Genomic DNA, 19,707 nt, shown 5'->3' with positions numbered 1-19,707 from the left:
CCGACCGAGATGCTCGTCGATTGGACCCGACGGCCAAGCCGTGACCGGAATAAAGCCGGCATCCCAGTCGGAACCTGTTCTGCTAGTTAGCCACAAATGCTTAACTGTTTACAGTTTGGGGAGGAAACCACAGAAGTCTTTGTTTTACAGAAGGAAAAAACAAATTAATGTTTATGCGTCCCATGTGGCAATGGCCACCAACCTAAAATTTCACAGCTGTAAATAACAAAATCATTGTCTTTGTATACGTGACATTTGACCTATGTGGAAAGGACTTGGTTTTATTTAAAAAGGGACATTGCGCCCAAAAGTGTTTGAGGTGTAACATGAAATAAACACAGTTACACATTCAACAAGATCCATTTATTAAAGCTCTTTTAGTTGCATTTAGCCGTTTATAAAGCTTTACGCTCGCTGGCCACATTTTGTACACAATGCAGAGATTGCAATAGTCAAGCGGGAAGCGCACGCCATTGCCCAAACGGAGACTACAAAGTCAACTGCTGTAGCGCCTTTGGAAAGGGTTCAAAAAAAAAGTCATCTATGCAGAAATATGTACAAGTAAATGGTCTAAAGTAATTGTGCTCAGTCACAGCGGATTGTTAAGCATACTGTACAGTACATTAGAAAACTCAAATAGTAAAGCTTAGATGGAATCTTGCAACATTTTTGAAATGATAATAGCCTCACAGACAGAATTGAAGTTTAACAAATACACAAAGCATTGGAGTTTTGAAATATATTAATGGCACTTTTATCTACTTGCGTATTTCCCGATGCTTTTCAATCTATATACAGTACGTTCAATTTAGCATCGAGCGGTTAAAACCATTGAAGTGCTGTTTTGGGATACAATATTTGATGGTAAAAGTATCACCCGCTACTCATTTTTTGAGTCGTTTTTGCACGACCGTAGGTTGCCAGACGTTGGTTGTGACGGGCCATGTGTGATGTTAATAGGGGATATTTTTGCACTTACCGCCCGCCGGCCGCCATCGACGGAACTCCGCGTCCAATGATCCCAGTCCAAAGGGACCGCACGTCGACGAGCGATAAACTCCGGTTTGAATACGGATATTGGGTAGAACATTTTACGGTACTTAAAGCCCCGTCCAAGGAGGAATTCAATTTCAAGGTGCTCAATGTCAGGAAAGGAGAGAAGTCAAGTCAAGTGGGCCTATTGGTTCTTCTTGTCTTCCGGAGGAGAGTAGGGCGGGGGCTTGTCCTGCGACAAACAAACGCGGCAACTCTAAAGACGCTACACAATGTTTGACGGCAAAACCAGGTCGATGACTTTTGGGTCACATTTTTGGGGGGGTGGACTAAGCACCGTGTCCCAAGAAAGACACTTACCTCTGGTAAGTACACATGCGTAGGGGCTAGAGTAGAGCTGGCTGCGGCTTCAGCGGCTTTAGCTTGGGCTAAAAAACAAAACAAGTCAAACGTAGGTGAAATCGTCCCACACGCCGCTCGGCGGACGTACTCACCGGCAGCCGAAGACGGCGCTTCGGGGGGCCGCTGACACGGGGTGGATGAATACGGAGGTGGAGCCATGTATGCCACGGCGTTATCAAACGAGGGAGGATAAAAGCCCCCTGCGTGGTAAGAAGGGAAAAAAATCCAATAAAACAGGAGCCCGTTAGAAGAAAGCCGCTCACGTTTGGTATTTTCTTCTTCTTAGAAGCTACCTGGAGGAGGCGGGTTGGGGTAGGCGTAGCCCGGCGGCGGCATGGCGGGATAGGCGCCGTTGGAGGGGGGAGGGGGGAAAGCATAGGCCCCCCCGTTGGCCAGGAAAGGGCATCCGCTCGAGCCAGGGGAGACGGGCTGACCTCTGGAAACTGCCGCAAAACGCGTCTTTCGTCAGCACGGTGGCCCGCGCGGGTGGACTTGGCCAAACGGTACGGCGCTCAACCCTTTCGGGAACGCTCCCACACTCTCACCCTGCGTGGCCACGTGTAGCATGTGTTGTCCGAACTCGATGGCGCCGCCCGCAGCGAAGATGAGCTTGAAGCCCGTGCTGCCCTCCCAGCCACCTGAGCGGAAACACCCCGACGAACGGACGCCATTAATAATGATACTTGTACGATGAGGATAAAAGCATTGAATTGAATTCCAACGGACCTCCGGGCTCGGCGTTGATGGTCCCCTTGATGTAGTTTGCCCCCAGGACGGGTTGCTTGATCTCACAGCCCTTCATCAGGTAGAAAGGGAACATAAAGGACCTGAGCCCATCTCCACTTTTCGCTACAAAGATCACCTGCAAAGGAAAAGAAAAGAGAAGAGAATAGAGGAAGAATTGGACGTCTGCGAGTGGAGTGAAGGCTTCCACCATAGCAGTTCATCTCACCCTGTACGGGGTCAGGTAGACGCTGCCCTTTTTGCTCTTTCGGAAGGCCTCGGGCAGAAGACCGACGGTGTCCACAAAGAGCAATTCCACGTTGTCATGGCTCATCAAAACACTAGGGTGGCAGGAGAAAAATCACTTAGACACTGAGTTGAAACGATAGACATTGCATGACGACTGAGTTTTTTTTTAAAAATGTGCTTGTCCGTCACTAACTTTTGAGTGTTGGAAAAGGATTACCTAGGCTTAAATGCTAGCTACAGGCAGATTGTACAGATCCGATCCAGGATCAGACGTTAAGGACAGTTTGCGGCGGCTTCCAGAAGAATCCGCGTTGAATTTGTTTGGGTTTTTGAGCGGTTACATCCCAACCCATTCCATAAGCACTACGTTGGTTTGGCCTGTCGTTTTCTAATCGCCGCTACATTTCGGAATGGAACGTAAAAGCAAACGTCAATAATGTTGACGTAACCCGTGAGGTCATAGGAAAGTAAGCTAGCCGACAATGAAATGCGTCACACTAGTTCCTCGGGAGAAAATTCGACATGCCAAAAAAGAAACTAAAGTGCCACTCTCGTGGTTGTCGTGTAATGTCAAATAAACAAAAAGTGAGCGTCTTTTAGCGTTATTTGCTACCTTTCCCCGTGGGTGACGATGACTCCGCCGGACTCTGAATGGTTCTGGTTGAGAGTCATGTTGATGGGCCTCCGCAGTCCCCGACAAGCAAGCGACCGACGACGACTAGCGTGGGCCTTCCTCTGTACCAATCTATCGTCCTCAAAGTTGAAGAAAAAGCCCGAATGCAAGGATGCTTGCGTCCGCTGCACCTGCGTAGCAATTGGGAGAAACGCCCGCGTGGCGCGTCATGATGACGTCACATCCGACCGTATTCTTTTGAAAAGTCTGCTTAATCATTTCATTCGTCGAAAAATAATTATGGTCAAACTCCGCCAATTTACAAGAAGGAAGCCATGTTTTATAGCATTAAGTAACAAATTATACCATTATATTTAGAACTTAAGCATTCTTTTAATTTTAAAAAAATCATTGAATTCATGCATGAAGTGTATAGTAAATATGATTAATTATGTTTAATGAGTTATGATAAATTCATGCATGAAGTGTATAGTAAATATGATTAATTATGTTTAATGAGTTATGAGAAATTCATGCATGAAGTGTATAGTAAATCTGATTATTATGTTTAATGAGTTATGAGAAATTCATGCATGAAGTGTATAGTAAATATGATTAATTATGTTTAATGAGTTATGAGTTCATACAACTAAAGTAATAAAATGAATTATCTTTAATGAGTTCATACAACTAAATGTATACAATTTAAAATGACTAAAGACCGTCCTTTCACTGCCATATTCGTACCAATACTGGTGTCGGTGCAACACTAATAGTGACAACCATCAGTTTGAACTTGAATTTACTTGAAAGGGGAAAATGCCATTTGAGAAAACCGAGCCTTAAGTCTAGTTGTTGGTGCCCCAGGTTTATATTTGCACCAGAAAACAGGACTGGGGTTTGAGTAAAGACCCCGGTGCAGTTCAAATGTCACGTACTAGGTGCTCTTGAATGAGCAGAAATATTCAGAGTCATCCACGCTACCTCATTTTTGCAGGAAATAGCAACTTCCTGTGTGTCACTTTGCTTGAAAACCTTGGCCGAGCATCGCGGCTGGGTCGTGGGAGCTGATCGTCAGACAGCATGTCCAGTCCAAAGGAGACCCCCAGTTCAGCGGGCCATCGACTCCAAACACCTGAACAGGTAAGGAACGAACATAGCGTCACATTACAAAGCGCTTTTTTATTCAACAAATCTTGGCATGTAGTAGATGCTCACCTTTCATTCTCTCAACAGCCTTTTTTTGCTTTGTCCAGATCTGGTTTCCACTGGTTTTCTTTTCACTTCATTTTGTTGAAAATGATACAAATTGGTATTGATTACAACAATGTTTTAGACGTAGAGTAGCATCCTCAATGTTATGGATGACAAATTACATTTGATTGGAATTCTTATAGTCAATGGAAAGATATGACTATATTTTTTTTACTGTACTCCTGATATACGCATTAATAATGAAAGCAAGATAGAGGGGCAGGCGTCGTCAACTTGAAGAACACTTCCTCCTTCTCAAGATGTACATGATAAGTTATGTGTGAACTAGCCTATTCTTTAACGACATTTACAAAATTGGACAAATTTCCCATGTTGTCATCCAGTCTAGCCTGTGCGATGAATACCTATTTAATATAGAGTTGTTGAAACGTTTCAAAAATTCAAATGAATGTCGTGGCTTACAGCGGAGTGACAAATTGCTATTTACAGCGATGGGAAGAAACTATGAATCCCCACTGCATATTTTTGGACATTAGCTCGGGTCACATGATGAAGGATGGAACTTGAGTTGTCTAGATTTCCTCTAAGCAAGAAAAATGAAGTGAATGTGGAATTCCCCTAAATCAATAGGAAGTGACCCGTACGTACCCTAAAATGAACAAGCATGTGACCCAAAATTAATAAGGGCTGACCCAAAGCATCCCCACACAACTTGTCCAGAATTTGGATTTGCTACTTACATCATGACACATGATTTATCTATTTGTTATTCTGTGTATATCAGTTCTAGCGTCATCATCTACAATTAGAGGAAGTTTAGGGGCCCAAAAAATAATAGCAAAAATCAAGCGATGCTTTTTCAGGTTCAAATTTAAACACGTAGGTACTGCATTTCATTTCTTCTCTTTTTTTTCAGAACACAGACTCACCAATAGCCAAGCAGGTGAGTTTTAAAACTTGAATTTTCCTCTTCACCCACTCAGACATTTTGTTCTTTTCCTCTGTAGTTTTCCCCGGTACAAGTCCGTAAACTGTATTCTTTTCCTCTGTAGTTTTCCCCGGTACAAGTCCGTAAACTGTATTCTTTTCCTCTGTAGTTTTCCCCGGTACAAGTCCGTAAACTGGGCCAGACGAGGAAGAACCGACACAGGAGGGTGAGCGTGGAGCGCGTAACTTGCATCATTTTCCACGTGCGTCCAGAGCAGCAGCAGCAGCGCTGCGTTTGTTTCCCTTCTAGGATTTCCAAGATGAGGAAAACCCCGCCGAGAAAGCTCAACGACGCAAAGATCTGGAGGTAAAGCTCGGCTACTCCGGTACTTTTGGCCGTCCATCCTGCGTCGCTCGGGGCTGGAATGGTTTCCGATGACTTGTGATTTTTCAGCTGACGCCCCTGTACAAGGAGTTGTTGTACACCATCGCGCACAAGATGGGCAAGTGGTCGTCCACGGAGCTTTTCACAGATAGCCAACTTCAAGAGTACATCAAAGAGGTGCTCGCCTACGCTTCGACCACGTAAACTCTTGTTTCAACGCTCCGACTTCTCTCGCAGGCTCTGACCATGAGCGAACGCGAGCACGAGGCTCTGGCCGAGAAGGTCGCAAAATCCCAGGTGAGAAATCCCGCGGCGTCCCGTCGTCGTATGGGCCACATTTAAATGTCATCGTCGACGCTTCTAAAATGGGCGAAATCTTCCAGCCGCCCATCTACTGCTTGATGGCCACGGTCAAGGAAGCCAAAGGCATCTTGGGAGAAGATGTTAGTGGTGAGTTGTCATCAAGTCTCACGCTTTGACTTGAAACTTCTCGCTCGGTCGGCCTGGAAAGGCAAAAGCCTGCCCATTGAGTCCAAGTCCAAACTTGTCCTCAACTCTTTGGCCAGGTTTCAGTGACCCCTATTGCTTGCTGACAATTTTGGATGATGAAGAAGAGGGGCGCACTCGCAAATCTCAAGCCGAAGCCTCCAAATATGCGCTGAAGGACGCCGTCTCTTACGATAAGATCTGTCAGACGGACATCAAGAAGCAGACCCTCAACCCCATTTGGAACCAAACATTTACACTGTGAGGCCAAAAGGCATGGCTGGAAGTCAATGAGCAGCTTGCACTGGCCTAAATAAATGCTTGTTTGTGTTCCAGAGAGTTTGAAGCCATGGAGGGTGCCAGCTTCCACTTGGAGATGTGGTAGGGAAAATAAACAAAGAAAATGCCTGCTTCATTTGTCCCCTTTGGAAAAAAAACATCCTGGTTTCTGGTGCTTTTTTGGGGCAGGGATAAAGATGAGGAGGTGCCTCTGACTCAGAAACTGGAGGAGTTCACCAGCCTTTCCAGTTTAAGCAGGTAGCAGCTTGCTGCTCTCTCTTCCAAAGATAATAGCAATTTTAGCAAGGGCATCCAATGACTCTCGCATAAGAGAAGGCAGCAATTGTTTTGGTACTGGAACCACTACAACTACTTGGAAAATGAGACAACTCTCTAGTTGCGCTTTTGCAGAATTATAAAGGAGGTGAAGAAGGAGAAGGGGACGGATGACTTTTTGGGAAAAGTAGTCCTAAAACTCCAGGTAGGTACGATCTCCTTCCAGTCTTCTTTTTCAGTGGAAACATACCTTTTGCCGGCTTGATTTTCAGGATCTTCACTGCACCGAGGACAACTGGTACACTTTGGAGCCAAGGACGGAGACGTACCCGGACCGCGGCCAGTGTCACCTCAACCTCAAGTTCGTCCACAGAGAGGTAGTAAGAATGCATCCCACCCTCCAAGGCCGATTTCACGAGATGACGTGGGCCGCCGTCGTTCGGCAGAGAGACGACGCCTTGAGTCCGGGTCGGGACCCTTACGTCAACTACTGCGGGATCCTGCAACAGTTTGTCCTGTCTTACATTTCCCGGCAAAAGGTGAAGGCCTCTCTTGACCATCGCCGGCGCAAATATGACGTCGTCCTCACGTGGCGTGGTCTTTCTCTCAGGGCGGCGCTCCTTGGAAAGGCGAATTGTGTGGCCAGGCTCAGCTGCTTCTGGAGCATTACGCCACTCAGAATGACCTCTCACCTTTCCTGCAAGACCTGGCGTAAGCAACGTGACGACCGGCCGTCAAGTGCGGCGGCGCCCAGGAGATTCCACGCCATTCAAACGCCGTGTGCTTCTTACAGGAAGTGGGTGGCTTACAGTAAACTTTACCAAAGCATCGGGGTGGATCCTTCTTTGCTCTTACAACAGTTAACTTGCGTGGAGTACCACTGGCATCAACAAGAGCTGCCACGTCAGCAGGCAAGTCCACAAGAGTTACTTTTTCTTCGTGTCGTCAGCGGGTCACTTCCTGCTCATTTTGAGTACCCATCCGGAGGTTCCCGCCTCTTGTCCGTACCGTCGTGGCCTGGTATTCGGAGATTTGCGTGCCTACGTGTTCACAGAAACAAGAACTTGGCGACTCTCTTCATGGCTTTCTGCACTACGGACTACACCTGGTGTCCAAATACCGAGACGTCTTCCGCCCGACGAGCGGCGGCCCTCCGAAATTACACACGTTGCTCAGGTCCGTCCAAGTGTGAAATATGAAAAAAAAGCAGAAGGTAGGTCCCATTGATGGTCCCCTTCCAGAATCCTGGTCCAGATCTGCAAGACACAAGCGTTTCAGAAAATGAACCCGGCCGATTTGGACCTGCACGACGAGGTGGCCGACGCCATCCAGGTGTGTCGACGCGACAAGCGCGTCTGTGGCGTGGCATTTTGGCATGGCGTGATTTTGTCCTGTTCTAACAGACCGGCACGCGCGACTGGTTTACCAACACGAAAGGTCTGCACCAGCCAATGACCAAGGTGAACACGGTTTTCTTGCATTTCAATTGGCAACTCTACGATAAAAGGCCATTTGGCGGAAGACTTACCTCTCCCTTTTGTCACTTGCAATTCCTTTTTGGGCCATTTTGGGAGCACCTCCTCGTCCCTCCGTCAAACTGTCGTACCGCTGGCGTTTTGAGAATGAAGCATTGTGGTTTTTCTTATGAGAAGCGTTCTCGCTTTTCAGTCTCTTGAGCCTGTCCGTTACCACAGGAGCACTCGGAGATCATCGACGCCCTGTCCAGGTTGATCCAGCAAGTCCAAGACGACATCAAAGTCAACAAGGACGTCTGGAACCGAACTTTTGTCAGGTCAGTCCCAAGGATTCCACGTGCACCGTGCGCCTTTTAACATGGGCGGTGGGCATTCAGCGCGGCAAAAGTGGACGCCTTCACCCAAGTCTACGAGACGTTGGACTCTCTGGTGAGTCGGCGGGACCGATTCGACCCGGGTCGGAGGTCACCTCGCTCACGGCTCTCCCACCGCAGCTGGCTAAGGAAGTGCGAGACACCTTATCTCAGATGGAGGCTCACGTGGATCAGGATCTGGCCAACGCCTTGTTCCCCGTTTACCTGAGCCTGCGAGCCATCCACAATGAAAAGGCCTTCTTGCAGAAAAGGTAAGACGTCGGACCGATGGCTTCTCTTTGGGTGGGCCGTGCATTTTAGGACCAACATAGTACAGACTGTTGAAATGATTCCCCTGGTGAAATGTCCTTCCTGTAAGGAATGACACAATTAGCTGTGATTCAAAAGGAAGTGACTTGAAAGGGAGTAGGCTTACAAATGCCTATTTTCTGATAGCAACCGGTGTTGCACAAATCCCAATTTTGGGCTCCCGTACTGCCCGGGTACCTCGTATGTTTTGGTGTTTTTTAACCTCCAATCGATGACAGCTCCCGTCCGTTTCAGGGGCTTCCTGCAGCTGACAAACTTCCACGTGAGCTTCCGAGAGGCTCAGCCTTACTGGCTCAAGCAGATGTTCAACACCACCATCGACAGAGTGGAGAGAGCCGTGAAGGTGGATCAGGTAGCGCCCGTCCGTCTCCGTACGCTTCCGAGCACGCTCGGAACTTCACGGGGACTCCACGCCACTTGCAGCTGCAGCCCCTGGACTCGGGCGCCACGCCCGTCAAACACAGCTCCTCGGCGGTGGACCTGGTGCTTTGCGTCCAGCCGCTGTGCGACCAGTGGGAGCAGATGTCCTGGCCCGACCCCGAGGAGGCCTTCATGCTCATGGTCAAAATCACTCAGGTGTCCTCGGCCTTCCGGGAGAGACGGGGAAAAAGTTCACGCTGTTCTGTGCACGTCTTCAGATTGGCCACGCTGCTCTAACGTGGACCCGTTTGTCTTTTCTCTCTTTGGGTTCAGGATGTGTGTAAAATTGTGGTGACGTACTGTCACCGCCTGAAGGATAGAGTCAGGATGCTCTCCGAGAACTCGGACCACGGAAGCGCCATCAACATGGTTTGGGGACGTCTTCGTTTACGAGAAAGTCCCGCCCGCCGCCATGTCCCGTTTGTCATTTTTGTCCTTGCCCTTCCCTAGTTGTGCGTGGTGGTGAACGACTTGGAATACCTGCGTTCCGTCCTGGCGCGGCTCCCCACCAAGCTGAACTGGGCGGGGCTCCGGGAGCGCACCCAGCACGTCATCGGGGAAAGTCAGTTCCGTAACACCCTGCCCTCACAGGTGGAACGAGCTCAGGACCTTCTGGGCCGGGAGATCCGCTCCGCTTTGGACACGCTGAGCAAAAAAGTGGGTGGTCAGGAAGCCTCGGTTACTAATACTTGGTCAATATTTGGCATTGACCTAGATTTTTTCCCCCTCAAATATCTTCTGGTTGTGGGTATTAGGTATATAGTATGTAGATCTGGATGGATAAGTCCATCAGCTAAACAATGATTCAATCAATTCAAAAACAATTCTCAACTGTATAAAAACGAAAAAAATCCAATGGCAAAAATGACTATTGATCCTACTCTGACTGCATTTTCAGTTGAATACAGACATCGAGACTCACGTCAGAGCCATGTCATGCCGGAAGAGGATTCCCTCCAAAAGCGCTGAAGACGTACTATTACTACTACTACTTCAACTAGATGGCAGAATGCACTCATGACCCCGCCCCTCTACTTTAGGCCGTGAGCCCGCTCATGCGCTACATGGAAAAAGAGCTGCACTACATGAACGAAAACTTGGTGCAAGAGAATTTCAACAGGTAGGTGATGGAGAAGGCGCTCGGCCCTTCCGGCGCTCGACTCCGTCCCGCGCAAATCCGCCAGCACGACTCACCTTTGTCTGGCTGTCTCCCCCGCAAAGTCTGCTCAAGCCCTTATGGAACAACTCGGTGAAGATCATCCACCGGACGGCCGCTGAGCATTCGCAGCCGGACGGGCTGGTGGTCTTCTGTCAACGGCTGCTGTACACACTGCAGGTCAGGCAAGGACCCCAAATAAATCAATCCAAAAAAAGGCCTAACTTACCTCCTGGCGATTTCAGTGCTTGGAACAGTGCTTCCACGGCGAGGGAAACGGCCTCCCGTTGGACACGCTCCACTCCGACGACTACAAGGTGAGGAGATTTGACTGGGACTGGGGAGACGCCATTTGGACTCGACGGTGAACCTTTTGATGGATAGCAGAGCCTCAAGGCCTACCTCGCTTATCACTCACGGAGCGACCAGCAGCTGGTGGAGAAGTTCCTGGAAGGGAAAATATGGGAGCAGGTGAGGTTGCGGCACGTTTCCGTCGGACGCGCCGCTCGTCCCGACGTTTCCGTCTCTCCTCGCGCGGCAGAGAGCGATGGCGGGCGAGAAATACGGCGCCGTCACCCTTCTGGCGTCCTACAAGAGATGGGAGCAGCGGCTTCGAGTGGAAGTCTTGAACGCGGTCAACCTCCTGCCCATGGACTCCAACGGTGAACGGGCAAAACGTCGCCGTGGCCACAACCGTCTGAAAAGCCCACTGGAGTTCCTCGCCGTGGAATTTTGCAGGTTTAAGCGATCCCTACGTGGAGTTGCGTCTGGAGCCCTACCACACGTTCCCTCTGGCAGAAGCGCGTTGCACTCAGACCAAAAGCCGCGACCTGAACCCGCTCTTCGACGAGGCCTTTGAGTTGTGAGTAGAACGTTGCGAGGCGTCTGGGCTCGCTCCGACCCTTGACTCCCTTCCCGCGCCCGTCTCCCACAGCCTGGTGGGACCGGATCAGTGCCGGGTCCCGGGAGCTTGCCTGGTGGTGACGGTCCTGGACCACGACACCCTGACCACGGACGACTTCGAAGGCGAAGCCTTCCTGTCCCTCAAAGACGTACCCGGCGTCGCGGGCGGAGCGGGAGGACCGGACGGAGCGGGCTCTCGTCCCGAGGCCCCCGTGGCCCAAATGCGCTTAGCGCTCATGCACCCCAAACCACCCGGTAGGAGCCCGTTTGACTAGAAGCGATATGTTCCATTCTGGAGAAAGTCCAAATGGTAGTCGTGTAGCGGCGATTGAAAAACGGCATAGTAGTACTTAACAAGGATCGGTATCCACGCGTCTGATTTCTTTTGGCAGAAAGCGGCATCCTGGACTTGCTGGAGTCCAGGAAGGGCGAGCGGGAAATACAAGCCTTTGTGAAGAAAAGAAGACAAAGACAGAAACAGTCCAAGGAGAGGAGTCAACAACCATAAATAACTTGCTTCTTTTCCATCCAAAAATAGACAATTGGCTTTAATGAACTGGATGCAGGATTACAGTCCACTTCCTGATACTCGTGTCTGATGATCAGTGCAATAAAATACGATGTCAATATACACAGCCTTGGGTGACAAAATGGCAGCGATGGATGGAGCAAAATGCATTTCAAATGAAATGGATGTCATTTTAAAGACAGTACGTACTACATTTAACATGATTGTGCATTCCTCTTAAGAGAAACCTGAGTGTTTCAATATTTCCTAGTTACTCCAATTGAGATGTTTTGTACCTATTAGTACATAAGTATGAAAATGACAAATTCTCTGGAGTTCCAACCTGCGTTGGCCGTAGCTATTTAGTACTGTACAATTGAAATGGATAAGACAAACGATGCTCTGTTAAGATTCACGACCCCCCGCCATTTGGTTATCATATAAAAAGTAGTGTAGCACCCATACCGTGATACAAAATATGTACACCTACATTTCTTTGAATACAAAAATTCAGCATACTCACGGGAATGGAAAGGTGGGAGGGTGCATCTACGTTTTGCCCGTCATTCCAAAATAACATTTGACAGAAAGACAGTGGAGGAGCCTCATTCAGGCACCTTTTACACTTTGGGCGGACATGATTGCTCCTGGAATTTTTTTTTGCTATTTGTGGCAGGTTAGGTTGCCTTTCGGGAATCATCGGCGTTCGCGTTGCGGTAAAAAGTTTTTCAAAATGTTTTGTTAAAAACCTTGGAATGGTGATCTACGGCCGGATGCATCAGGAGGGCTGCCTCCGCCGTTGCCGCTGGTCCGAGGCGGTCTCGGAACACAGAGGGCAGTCGGCGGAGGCCGAGCAGCTCCGGCAACGAAGTCCGTGACCGCAGGGCGAGGAGACGGAGCCCGGCTCTCCGCCGCATGAAACGCACCGCTGCTGCTGCTGCTGCTGCTGCTGCTGCTTGGCGTACACGGCCTTGAGGCAAAGAACCGGCGTGGTCAGGAAAAACAAGTACGGGAGCGCGGGGGCAATCGGAAGCGCTGCTCACCTCATCCACCGTTTGCAGGCAGCTACAAAGCTGCGCTTGCAGGCTGAGGACGGATTCCAAGGGAAGCCGGTGCAGCATCTGGAGTTGGCGCAGCGAGCGATGGGGGTTGTCGCCGCTCCGCAGGGTCTCCAGCGCCTCCTCCAGGAGGGCCGATTGCCTCTGCGCCAGCTCGTCGGCCTGCCGGCTTCTCTCGGCCTCCGCCGCCGCCCGCCCGGCCTGAGCGCGCGCCTCTTCCGCGTCGGCTTTCACCGCGGCCCACGACTGCGGTGCGGGCCAAAAAAAGGCACATTCAGTATGGCAATTAGTGGTCGTGGGGAATTTGCATTCGCCCGAATCAATACCACCATGCGTCAATTAGCGCCGCACCCGTATTTGCCGATTTTTAGACATTCGTTAGAAGCACCCTCCCGCTTCAACTCCAAGCTGAGTCTCGCTCGTTTGTTAATTTCGCAGCAGTCGGCGATACAGACGACGCCACTCGCACCCCGCGACTCGACGCTAACAAAGCCAGCTTCCGCCCGCCTACCTGAGCCGTGTGTCTCCAACTGTGTCCCCACTGCTTGAGCGCCCTGTGAGCCTCCTCCAGCTCTTGTTTCAGCCTGGAGGTCTCCGCGCAGGGGTTGGACGGCATCAGGGCCGGGGGGGTGCCGGGGGATCCCTGGCCCGAAGGGAAGTGCTCCCAGATATTACCGCTCATGCCGTTCAGACCTACGGAGCAAAAGTGAAAATTCAGTCGTCCACGCGGCGCCTCGCCGTCGGAGAAGTTCCGCTCACCTAAGGAGCCGTGGGAGGCCCCCAAGAAAGGGCTTTCTTGTTGGCCAGATTGGGACAGATGCGCCGAGAAGAAGGAGGAGCTGCGCGCCCCGATCGGAGGGGATGGCGACGGGGAGCCGAAGGGGGCGGACGTGCTGAAGGATCCGGGGATGTTGACCGGAGCGGAGCTCCGAAGCCGGCTTTCGCCTGGTGACGTGAAGTGGAGAGACACAAATGTCACGCGGCGCTCACATCAGGGGGTCGGTGACAAAGAAAGTGGAAAATGACCTAGCCCCAGCGCCACCCGCGGCAGACTGGAAGCGCTCTCCGACGTGGAAGCAGCAAAATCATTGAGGTCAAGATCATCCAAGGCCGATTCTGCAATGGAGAGGGAGGCACGGTGAGTTGCACCGTGAGTTTCCACCTTGAATCCTGATCGAATTTGCAGCGGGACCCACCCACAACAGACTCCACCGTCTCGCTGGTGGGGTAGAAGGGCAAGGCGTTGGCGTTCATGCCCGACGCCACGGCGGTCCCCGCCGGTCCCGGTGGGGCGGGGCTGGGCGGAGTGGCGGCCAGACTGGACGGGATGCTGGAGGACAAACTCAGAGGGCTGCCCACGGGCATAAACGCCAACAGATCCTGAAGGGCGGATTATTTGGGCAGTCCAAAAACACGTTTAAAAAAAACAAAACAATAAGTACGTGTGTGTGTGTGCTGTATTATCAAGACCGTTTTTAACGTTTTTAACCTGTTTACTGCTTGGTGCCGAGTTCACTTCTCTGCTCCGCTGCTCGAGGGAAAAACTTCTTTGTTTATTAGCCTTATGACACACAAAAAAAAAAACTCAAATGAAAAATAAAAATGACATCACGCCGTTACACCCCAATTTCGTCTCATCTCACCTGATCCTCCCTCTCAAAACCAGGCGCTCTACCGTGTCCTCCCTCTCCCGCCCAAGGATACACGGGCTCGGGGAGCGAGAGGGGCTCGGCCAGTTGAGCGGGGCCCCTGCGCCGTCCGCTCCTCTCCTCCGCCGGCTCCTCTGCGGAGGCGGGGTCGGGAGGGCGGAGAGGCGGGGATCGAGGGCAGGAGAACGACTCGTCCGAGGCAAAGGCTCCTGGGAGAAAAACAACAACAACAACAACATATGAGCAATTGGATGCCAAAGTCAGAAACCATTCCCATTTTCAAGCGTTATTCCTTGTGAGCCATGCTCAGAATTTAAAAGTCAAAAAACAAGCAACACAAAGGTTAAAAAAAGTCTCTGAATTATTTTGACAACATACGTACGCTGTTGCTAAACAACAAGAGAATACATGCGGAAAAAATATATACAATTAGCGGTGGTGCTAGAGGTAGTGGTGGCGCCACCGTACCGACGCGACGCTCCTATTGGTGCGTTTGGGACTCGGCTCTCTCGCCGGCGGGTTCCACTTTTTAGCTGGTATATTAGCGGAAAGCCACAGTATGCACCCGTCAAAAGAGCCACACGTGGCTCCGAGCCATAGGTTGCCTACCCCCGCCCCGGAGGAACCATCCTTCCGCAGACTTACTTTCAACGTGGGCAAAAGCGCAAAAGGGTCCCCTGGGACAGCTGCCGCACTGCTGCATGTCGTTACACTTGGTGGACTTGTAGATCTGGAAAACAAAACAAAAACAAATCTCTCTCTCTCTCTCTCTCTCTCTCTTTGCTGGTCCCGCTACGCGAGCCGGCCCATTCGCACCTCCGGGTGAAACTGTTGCTCCGTTCTAGTGTGGCAATACTGGCACGCCTCGGCGCACTCGCACTTGCTGGGATCGCCCCACTCCTCGCTCAGTTTGACGGCCGGGCAAGGCAAAGCTCTGTCGTCGGCGAAGGCGGAGTCCAGCGTCAGTCGGACTTTTCCCGAGCAAAAGCTCACCTTTCCCGCCGGCGGGCGCACCTGTATTTGTGCTTATGCGGGCCGCGGCGCCGGTCTTTGCTGTTGTGGTAGTACGGACAGGCGTAACCTTGGCGACACAAGCGGGGAGGCTTCTTGCAGAGCTCCGTCTTGTAGTGGGACAACACGTAGTTGTTATCTGAGAAGGCCAAACACACAAGTACACCATTTATTTATCTTTTATTTTTAAAACATTTTCTGGATTCTCCTTTTTTATTTATTATTGGAATGGTCCCAAGAAAGGGCTTTCTTTGTGGCCAGGTTGGGACATTAGTCCTATTTTTTTGTCTTCTACTATAATATTCCATTTAGAGGTGAGGGACTGAAAACTGTCAGACCGGCGGCAACACGGAGGTCCGACGTACCTTGCCAGCGTGGTTCCTCGCTCAGGATCTTCTCTATGAGGGCCATGCTGGCCGCTTGAGCCGACTGGCCGTCACCCGCGGCGCCTTCCGAGGGCGCCGGGCCACCTTGACACTCCATGACCTGCGATTCCCTGCCAAAAGAAAACACGTGAACCCCGACGTCTCACAAACGCCAGATGGTCTGGCTCGGGAGATCATTTCCCGCACCTCACGTCGTACACGGGGGTGCGCAAGTCATGCGAGCCGTGCGCGAAGGCGCAATGGCCGCCGTTTTTGCTGCAGTAACCTTTGGTGTCGGTTTCATGAATGCACGAGCCCGTCTTGTAATAGCGGAGGTGGTACCTCCGTTCCGTGTCTCCGGCTGTCCGATGGAGAAAAGCACACCTGCGAGGCAAAAGGACTACCGTCGGAAATGCGGACAGACGCAAACTTTCAAGTGTGACCATGACCAAAAGAGCGAGGAATAAATGTGCGAGATCGTGGTGGTGACGGGCCATTCGGAGAGCTCGACCAGGGTCGTCAATATTCCATTCGGATGGAAATTGAGTTGAATTTAGTCCAAGAAGATTGTGCATGCTTTACTATTTTACAGCGAGTGAAGCGGCGACAAATCTTTTATTTTTCTAGTCTGGAAAATGGGTGGTTGACTCACTCATCTCCGTCCAGACAAGTTCCCGTTCCCTCGTCGTATTTTGTACAGTAAACATCTGGACTGTAGTTGAAAGTCCCGTCCCGTTTGCGCACGGGCCTGCGGCGTCGTTGATTCAAGAAGTGCCAGTGGAAACAGGAGAAAGGTCGGTGTTGCGTACATTTATGCTGTACAAACAGGGGACACTGCTCTGTCCTGAACTCTTTTAGATATCTAAAAAAAACACAAGGATTAACTGTTCAAATATGTACATTCTTATCGGTGACATATTACGATACTTTGTATCCCAGCAGATTACAAATGTGCTCCCGTGACGGTGGTGACCAGGATATAGCGTCGCAGTATTTGATTGATTTCCTGACCCGTGTATTGACAATTGTTGCTCAGCTATCATGACATAATCATAACCGTGAGCCTTGTATCGGAATTCGATACCCCTAATATATATAATTGGCCATTTTTTACACTGGTTTTCAAATAAATTATATTCTCGACGTCATCCTTAACTCTAGTTCCAAGTGGCATTCAATTCCAAGTATTATTATTTACCCACAAATGAAACAAGTAAATTACTTACTCGTTATTTAGCAATGACACGGACGCCTAGTTTAGAGTCAAACGAGTACCGCATTGGGGATGTATCTTTCGAACCTACTGTTTGCTATGCAACGGCAAAGGCACGTGAGTTTGTGTACATTTAGTTAGCCCCTTGGGCTAACATGCTATCCTTACGTACGTGTAGTGTTGAGGTTTTTCGGGCTGAACGTTCAACACGGTTGCGGGGGATGTCGAGCCCCCCGTGGACGAAGACGACGACTGGGCCGCGGTAGTCGCACCCGCTGAAGCTAACGGTGGCGGCGGGTGCACTGTAGACATTTTACTCCACGTAAAAAGCCCCAGCGACAACCTTATTTTTAGCAAAAGGGGCTAGCTCATCAAGTTAGCAAAGAAATCCGCATACCACATCGCTGTGAGTTTGCGCGAGACTAGAGGAAGTGGTACAAATGCTGCGTTCAATATGTATCGGAATTTAGAAAAGTACATTCATTTTCCAATAATACATGCTTTTAAAATTACTTTTTTTAAATTCTGAAGTGATAATTAAATTAAATCAGATGAGACGAATCTCTTTTTATGTACTGTTGATGATCTTGAATGCAGGATTTTACATTTCCCATGCCTATTTTAGAGAAGAAAAGCGCTTGCCTACATCCAGTGCAGTAGAGGACGCCCGAGAAGTCCACTGCTACATGATGGCCGCCTAACGACTTTTTGCATCTAGTGTTCCATATCTGATATCCAATGTTGGTAAGCGCTCTGTATCGATTGCGTTTCATGCATCTCGTTGGCTTTTTTTGTGTAGCCATGATGTCCAATACACCAATGAGCGCAAAGTGTTTCGGCGACGTGACGTCACAGTGCACTATTAATACTTGGCCCGGAACGCCCATCCAGCATTGATCGTGTTCCGCGGTGATAGCGACGTAATAATAACACGGCTCGCCCGCTTTTAACTAAAGCAGCGTCACAAAGGTAAATAAGACTGGCTTTCTTCATTTATTGTACGAATCTGACTCTATTTGTGACTGTCATGTATCGGCTATTCGCGTGGCCGTGTTGTTTAAACCACTTACTCTACGTAGGCATGAGCTAACCCCAACAAGGACAATGGGAACGTTTATTTAAATGTTTTTTCCTAACTAAAAAAACGGTTCGATCGTGTTCTTGCACCGCGGGTAAGATGTATGTTGTCACAAATGTGTTTTCCGTTTATGAAACGGACGCGTGTGAGTGTCATTCCCGGTAAGGCAAATCCGTTTAAGATGATTCGCAATATCGAGTGGGGGTTATTAGAACGACACAAAAATGGCGAAAACGACGAACTGTAGCCGTTGGCGGCCTCTTTGGCGCCAGAGAAAACAAAACCGCGCCCGGGGGCCCCAATGATCGACCCCGTGATGAATCGAGTCCAATATGGAATCACTTAAGTCGCGTTTGGAACATGTGTTCGCGTTAAGTTTATTTTGGTTGCGGTCTGTTAAGTGTGTCGATGCCGAAGCAGACGCCTCCTTGTTGTTAGTCGCGAGGGGGAGGGGCGGGGCGCTTATTACGGGCTAACGTGCTAGCTTAGCGGTTTACCTCGTTTCTAAGGGCTCAGAGCGTGGCTTCCTCTCAAGTCATGCGGCTTTGTTTTCTTTCTAGGTAATACGAAATGGCCCGTACAAAGCAAACCGCTCGTAAATCCACCGGAGGCAAAGCTCCAAGGAAACAACTCGCGACCAAGGCGGCTAGAAAAAGTGCGCCCTCTACAGGGGGAGTGAAGAAGCCCCATCGCTACAGGTGGGGAAATGTGACTTGGAAGTCGTGTTGTGGCACAGATTGGTAACTTGTTGGGAGTGTTACCGATAACTGTGTTGGCCAACGCCGTACCAAAACAACATAATGCGATCTCCAAGAGACTTATCAATGTATATGTAAAATTATCACCTCAGCAATGGCGTTTCCACAGGCCGGGCACCGTGGCTCTGAGGGAGATCCGGCGTTACCAGAAGTCGACCGAGTTGCTGATTCGCAAACTGCCCTTCCAGCGCCTGGTGAGAGAGATCGCTCAGGACTTTAAGACCGACCTCCGCTTCCAAAGCGCGGCCATCGGCGCTCTTCAGGTCATTACCAAATCACTTTGGCAATCTTGCGGGTTGCGCCCGCCATTGTACGCCACTCATCGTGGTGGCTTTTCTTCCTTGCAGGAAGCCAGCGAAGCTTACCTGGTGGGTTTGTTTGAGGACACCAACCTGTGCGCCATCCACGCCAAACGTGTCACCATCATGCCCAAAGACATCCAGCTGGCCCGCAGGATAAGGGGAGAAAGGGCCTAAGTACCTTCAAACAAATCATCCTATTTATCACACTTTACCATTTTTTGTGGACTCTTGTTTTTTTTTTTTTTCTATTTTTCGGGTACCATGCGTTTACGACTTTTGTATCGTACTTTAGACATCGACCATTCCACGAGCGAGTCGCTAGTTGTCGGAATATTTGCCCGTTGTATGGATTGTGGCTACATCCGAGTTTTTGTGGATAATCCATTCTTGTTAATATTTCTGCAAAAAAAGAAATGCGGCTTCCCCTATCGATCGATCTGTCTCGCAACACTTGGCGCAAGGAGCAGACCTTTTTATGGACTGCTTGATGTTTCCCATCATTGAACAAAACCCCGGCAGCTACATTTTAATAATTGAAAATTGTTACGTCTTTCTATTAAAGTTCTTTATGAGTAGATGT

General features: G+C 49.8%; 4 protein-coding genes and 1 long non-coding RNA gene across 8 annotated transcripts; 2 read left to right on the top strand and 3 right to left on the bottom strand.

Moving 5' to 3' along the window:
* Positions 1 to 587: 587 nt before the first annotated feature.
* Positions 588 to 3,225, bottom strand: wbp2 (WW domain binding protein 2). Its single transcript, XM_077626212.1, has 8 exons — positions 2,981 to 3,225; positions 2,348 to 2,459; positions 2,122 to 2,257; positions 1,941 to 2,033; positions 1,689 to 1,838; positions 1,488 to 1,595; positions 1,354 to 1,421; positions 588 to 1,225 (listed from the first exon to the last, which is right to left on the bottom strand). The coding sequence occupies exons 1-8, from the start codon at positions 3,037 to 3,039 to the stop codon at positions 1,178 to 1,180; spliced, it is 774 nt and encodes a 257-aa protein (XP_077482338.1). The 5' UTR covers positions 3,040 to 3,225; the 3' UTR covers positions 588 to 1,177.
* A 319-nt stretch (positions 3,226 to 3,544) lies between these two features.
* Positions 3,545 to 11,821, top strand: unc13d (unc-13 homolog D (C. elegans)). 2 transcript variants are annotated; one of them, XM_077626179.1, is made up of 34 exons: positions 3,545 to 4,123; positions 5,112 to 5,138; positions 5,293 to 5,349; positions 5,433 to 5,489; positions 5,577 to 5,684; positions 5,745 to 5,804; positions 5,891 to 5,957; positions 6,074 to 6,254; positions 6,330 to 6,374; positions 6,462 to 6,530; positions 6,684 to 6,753; positions 6,821 to 6,925; positions 6,995 to 7,087; positions 7,159 to 7,259; positions 7,342 to 7,459; positions 7,603 to 7,724; positions 7,790 to 7,880; positions 7,952 to 8,008; positions 8,243 to 8,340; positions 8,401 to 8,452; positions 8,518 to 8,648; positions 8,941 to 9,058; positions 9,130 to 9,282; positions 9,400 to 9,495; positions 9,577 to 9,783; positions 10,025 to 10,099; positions 10,167 to 10,246; positions 10,348 to 10,462; positions 10,528 to 10,599; positions 10,670 to 10,753; positions 10,824 to 10,944; positions 11,021 to 11,144; positions 11,217 to 11,440; positions 11,578 to 11,821. In XM_077626179.1, the coding sequence occupies exons 1-34, from the start codon at positions 4,064 to 4,066 to the stop codon at positions 11,691 to 11,693; spliced, it is 3,354 nt and encodes a 1,117-aa protein (XP_077482305.1). In that variant the 5' UTR covers positions 3,545 to 4,063; the 3' UTR covers positions 11,694 to 11,821. The 2 variants fall into 2 exon arrangements, with proteins under 2 accessions (XP_077482305.1, XP_077482303.1); XM_077626177.1 differs by having other exon boundaries at positions 6,821 to 7,087.
* LOC144092998 (uncharacterized) lies at positions 5,297 to 8,875 on the bottom strand. Its single transcript, XR_013306186.1, has 3 exons — positions 8,602 to 8,875; positions 8,077 to 8,521; positions 5,297 to 7,804 (listed from the first exon to the last, which is right to left on the bottom strand). It is a non-coding gene; the product is annotated as an uncharacterized LOC144092998 (long non-coding RNA).
* unk (unk zinc finger) lies at positions 11,697 to 17,773 on the bottom strand. Of its 2 annotated transcripts, none has more exons than XM_077626181.1 (15): positions 17,636 to 17,773; positions 16,429 to 16,638; positions 15,984 to 16,160; positions 15,777 to 15,907; positions 15,415 to 15,550; positions 15,217 to 15,334; positions 15,046 to 15,130; positions 14,395 to 14,609; positions 14,241 to 14,312; positions 13,948 to 14,131; positions 13,778 to 13,867; positions 13,511 to 13,696; positions 13,263 to 13,444; positions 12,737 to 12,997; positions 11,697 to 12,663 (listed from the first exon to the last, which is right to left on the bottom strand). In XM_077626181.1, exons 1-15 carry the CDS (start codon positions 17,701 to 17,703, stop codon positions 12,472 to 12,474), a joined length of 2,307 nt encoding a protein of 768 aa, XP_077482307.1. In that variant the 5' UTR covers positions 17,704 to 17,773; the 3' UTR covers positions 11,697 to 12,471. The 2 variants fall into 2 exon arrangements, with proteins under 2 accessions (XP_077482307.1, XP_077482306.1); XM_077626180.1 differs by lacking the exon at positions 17,636 to 17,773 and adding an exon at positions 17,162 to 17,586.
* Positions 17,774 to 17,795: 22 nt separating this feature from the next.
* LOC144092995 (histone H3.3A) lies at positions 17,796 to 19,704 on the top strand. 2 transcript variants are annotated; one of them, XM_077626216.1, is made up of 4 exons: positions 17,796 to 17,958; positions 18,628 to 18,765; positions 18,935 to 19,088; positions 19,173 to 19,704. In XM_077626216.1, exons 2-4 carry the CDS (start codon positions 18,638 to 18,640, stop codon positions 19,299 to 19,301), a joined length of 411 nt encoding a protein of 136 aa, XP_077482342.1. In that variant the 5' UTR covers positions 17,796 to 17,958; positions 18,628 to 18,637; the 3' UTR covers positions 19,302 to 19,704. The 2 variants fall into 2 exon arrangements, with proteins under 2 accessions (XP_077482342.1, XP_077482343.1); XM_077626217.1 differs by lacking the exon at positions 17,796 to 17,958 and adding an exon at positions 18,019 to 18,161.
* The last annotated feature ends 3 nt before the right edge of the window (positions 19,705 to 19,707 follow it).

Source organism: Stigmatopora argus, chromosome 18 (genome assembly GCF_051989625.1).
Source record: "Stigmatopora argus isolate UIUO_Sarg chromosome 18, RoL_Sarg_1.0, whole genome shotgun sequence".
In the NCBI taxonomy this organism is placed as follows: Eukaryota; Metazoa; Chordata; class Actinopteri; order Syngnathiformes; family Syngnathidae; genus Stigmatopora; species Stigmatopora argus.
The sequence above is the reverse complement of the archived record's forward strand: the minus strand, read 5'-3'. Positions and strand labels throughout refer to the sequence as shown.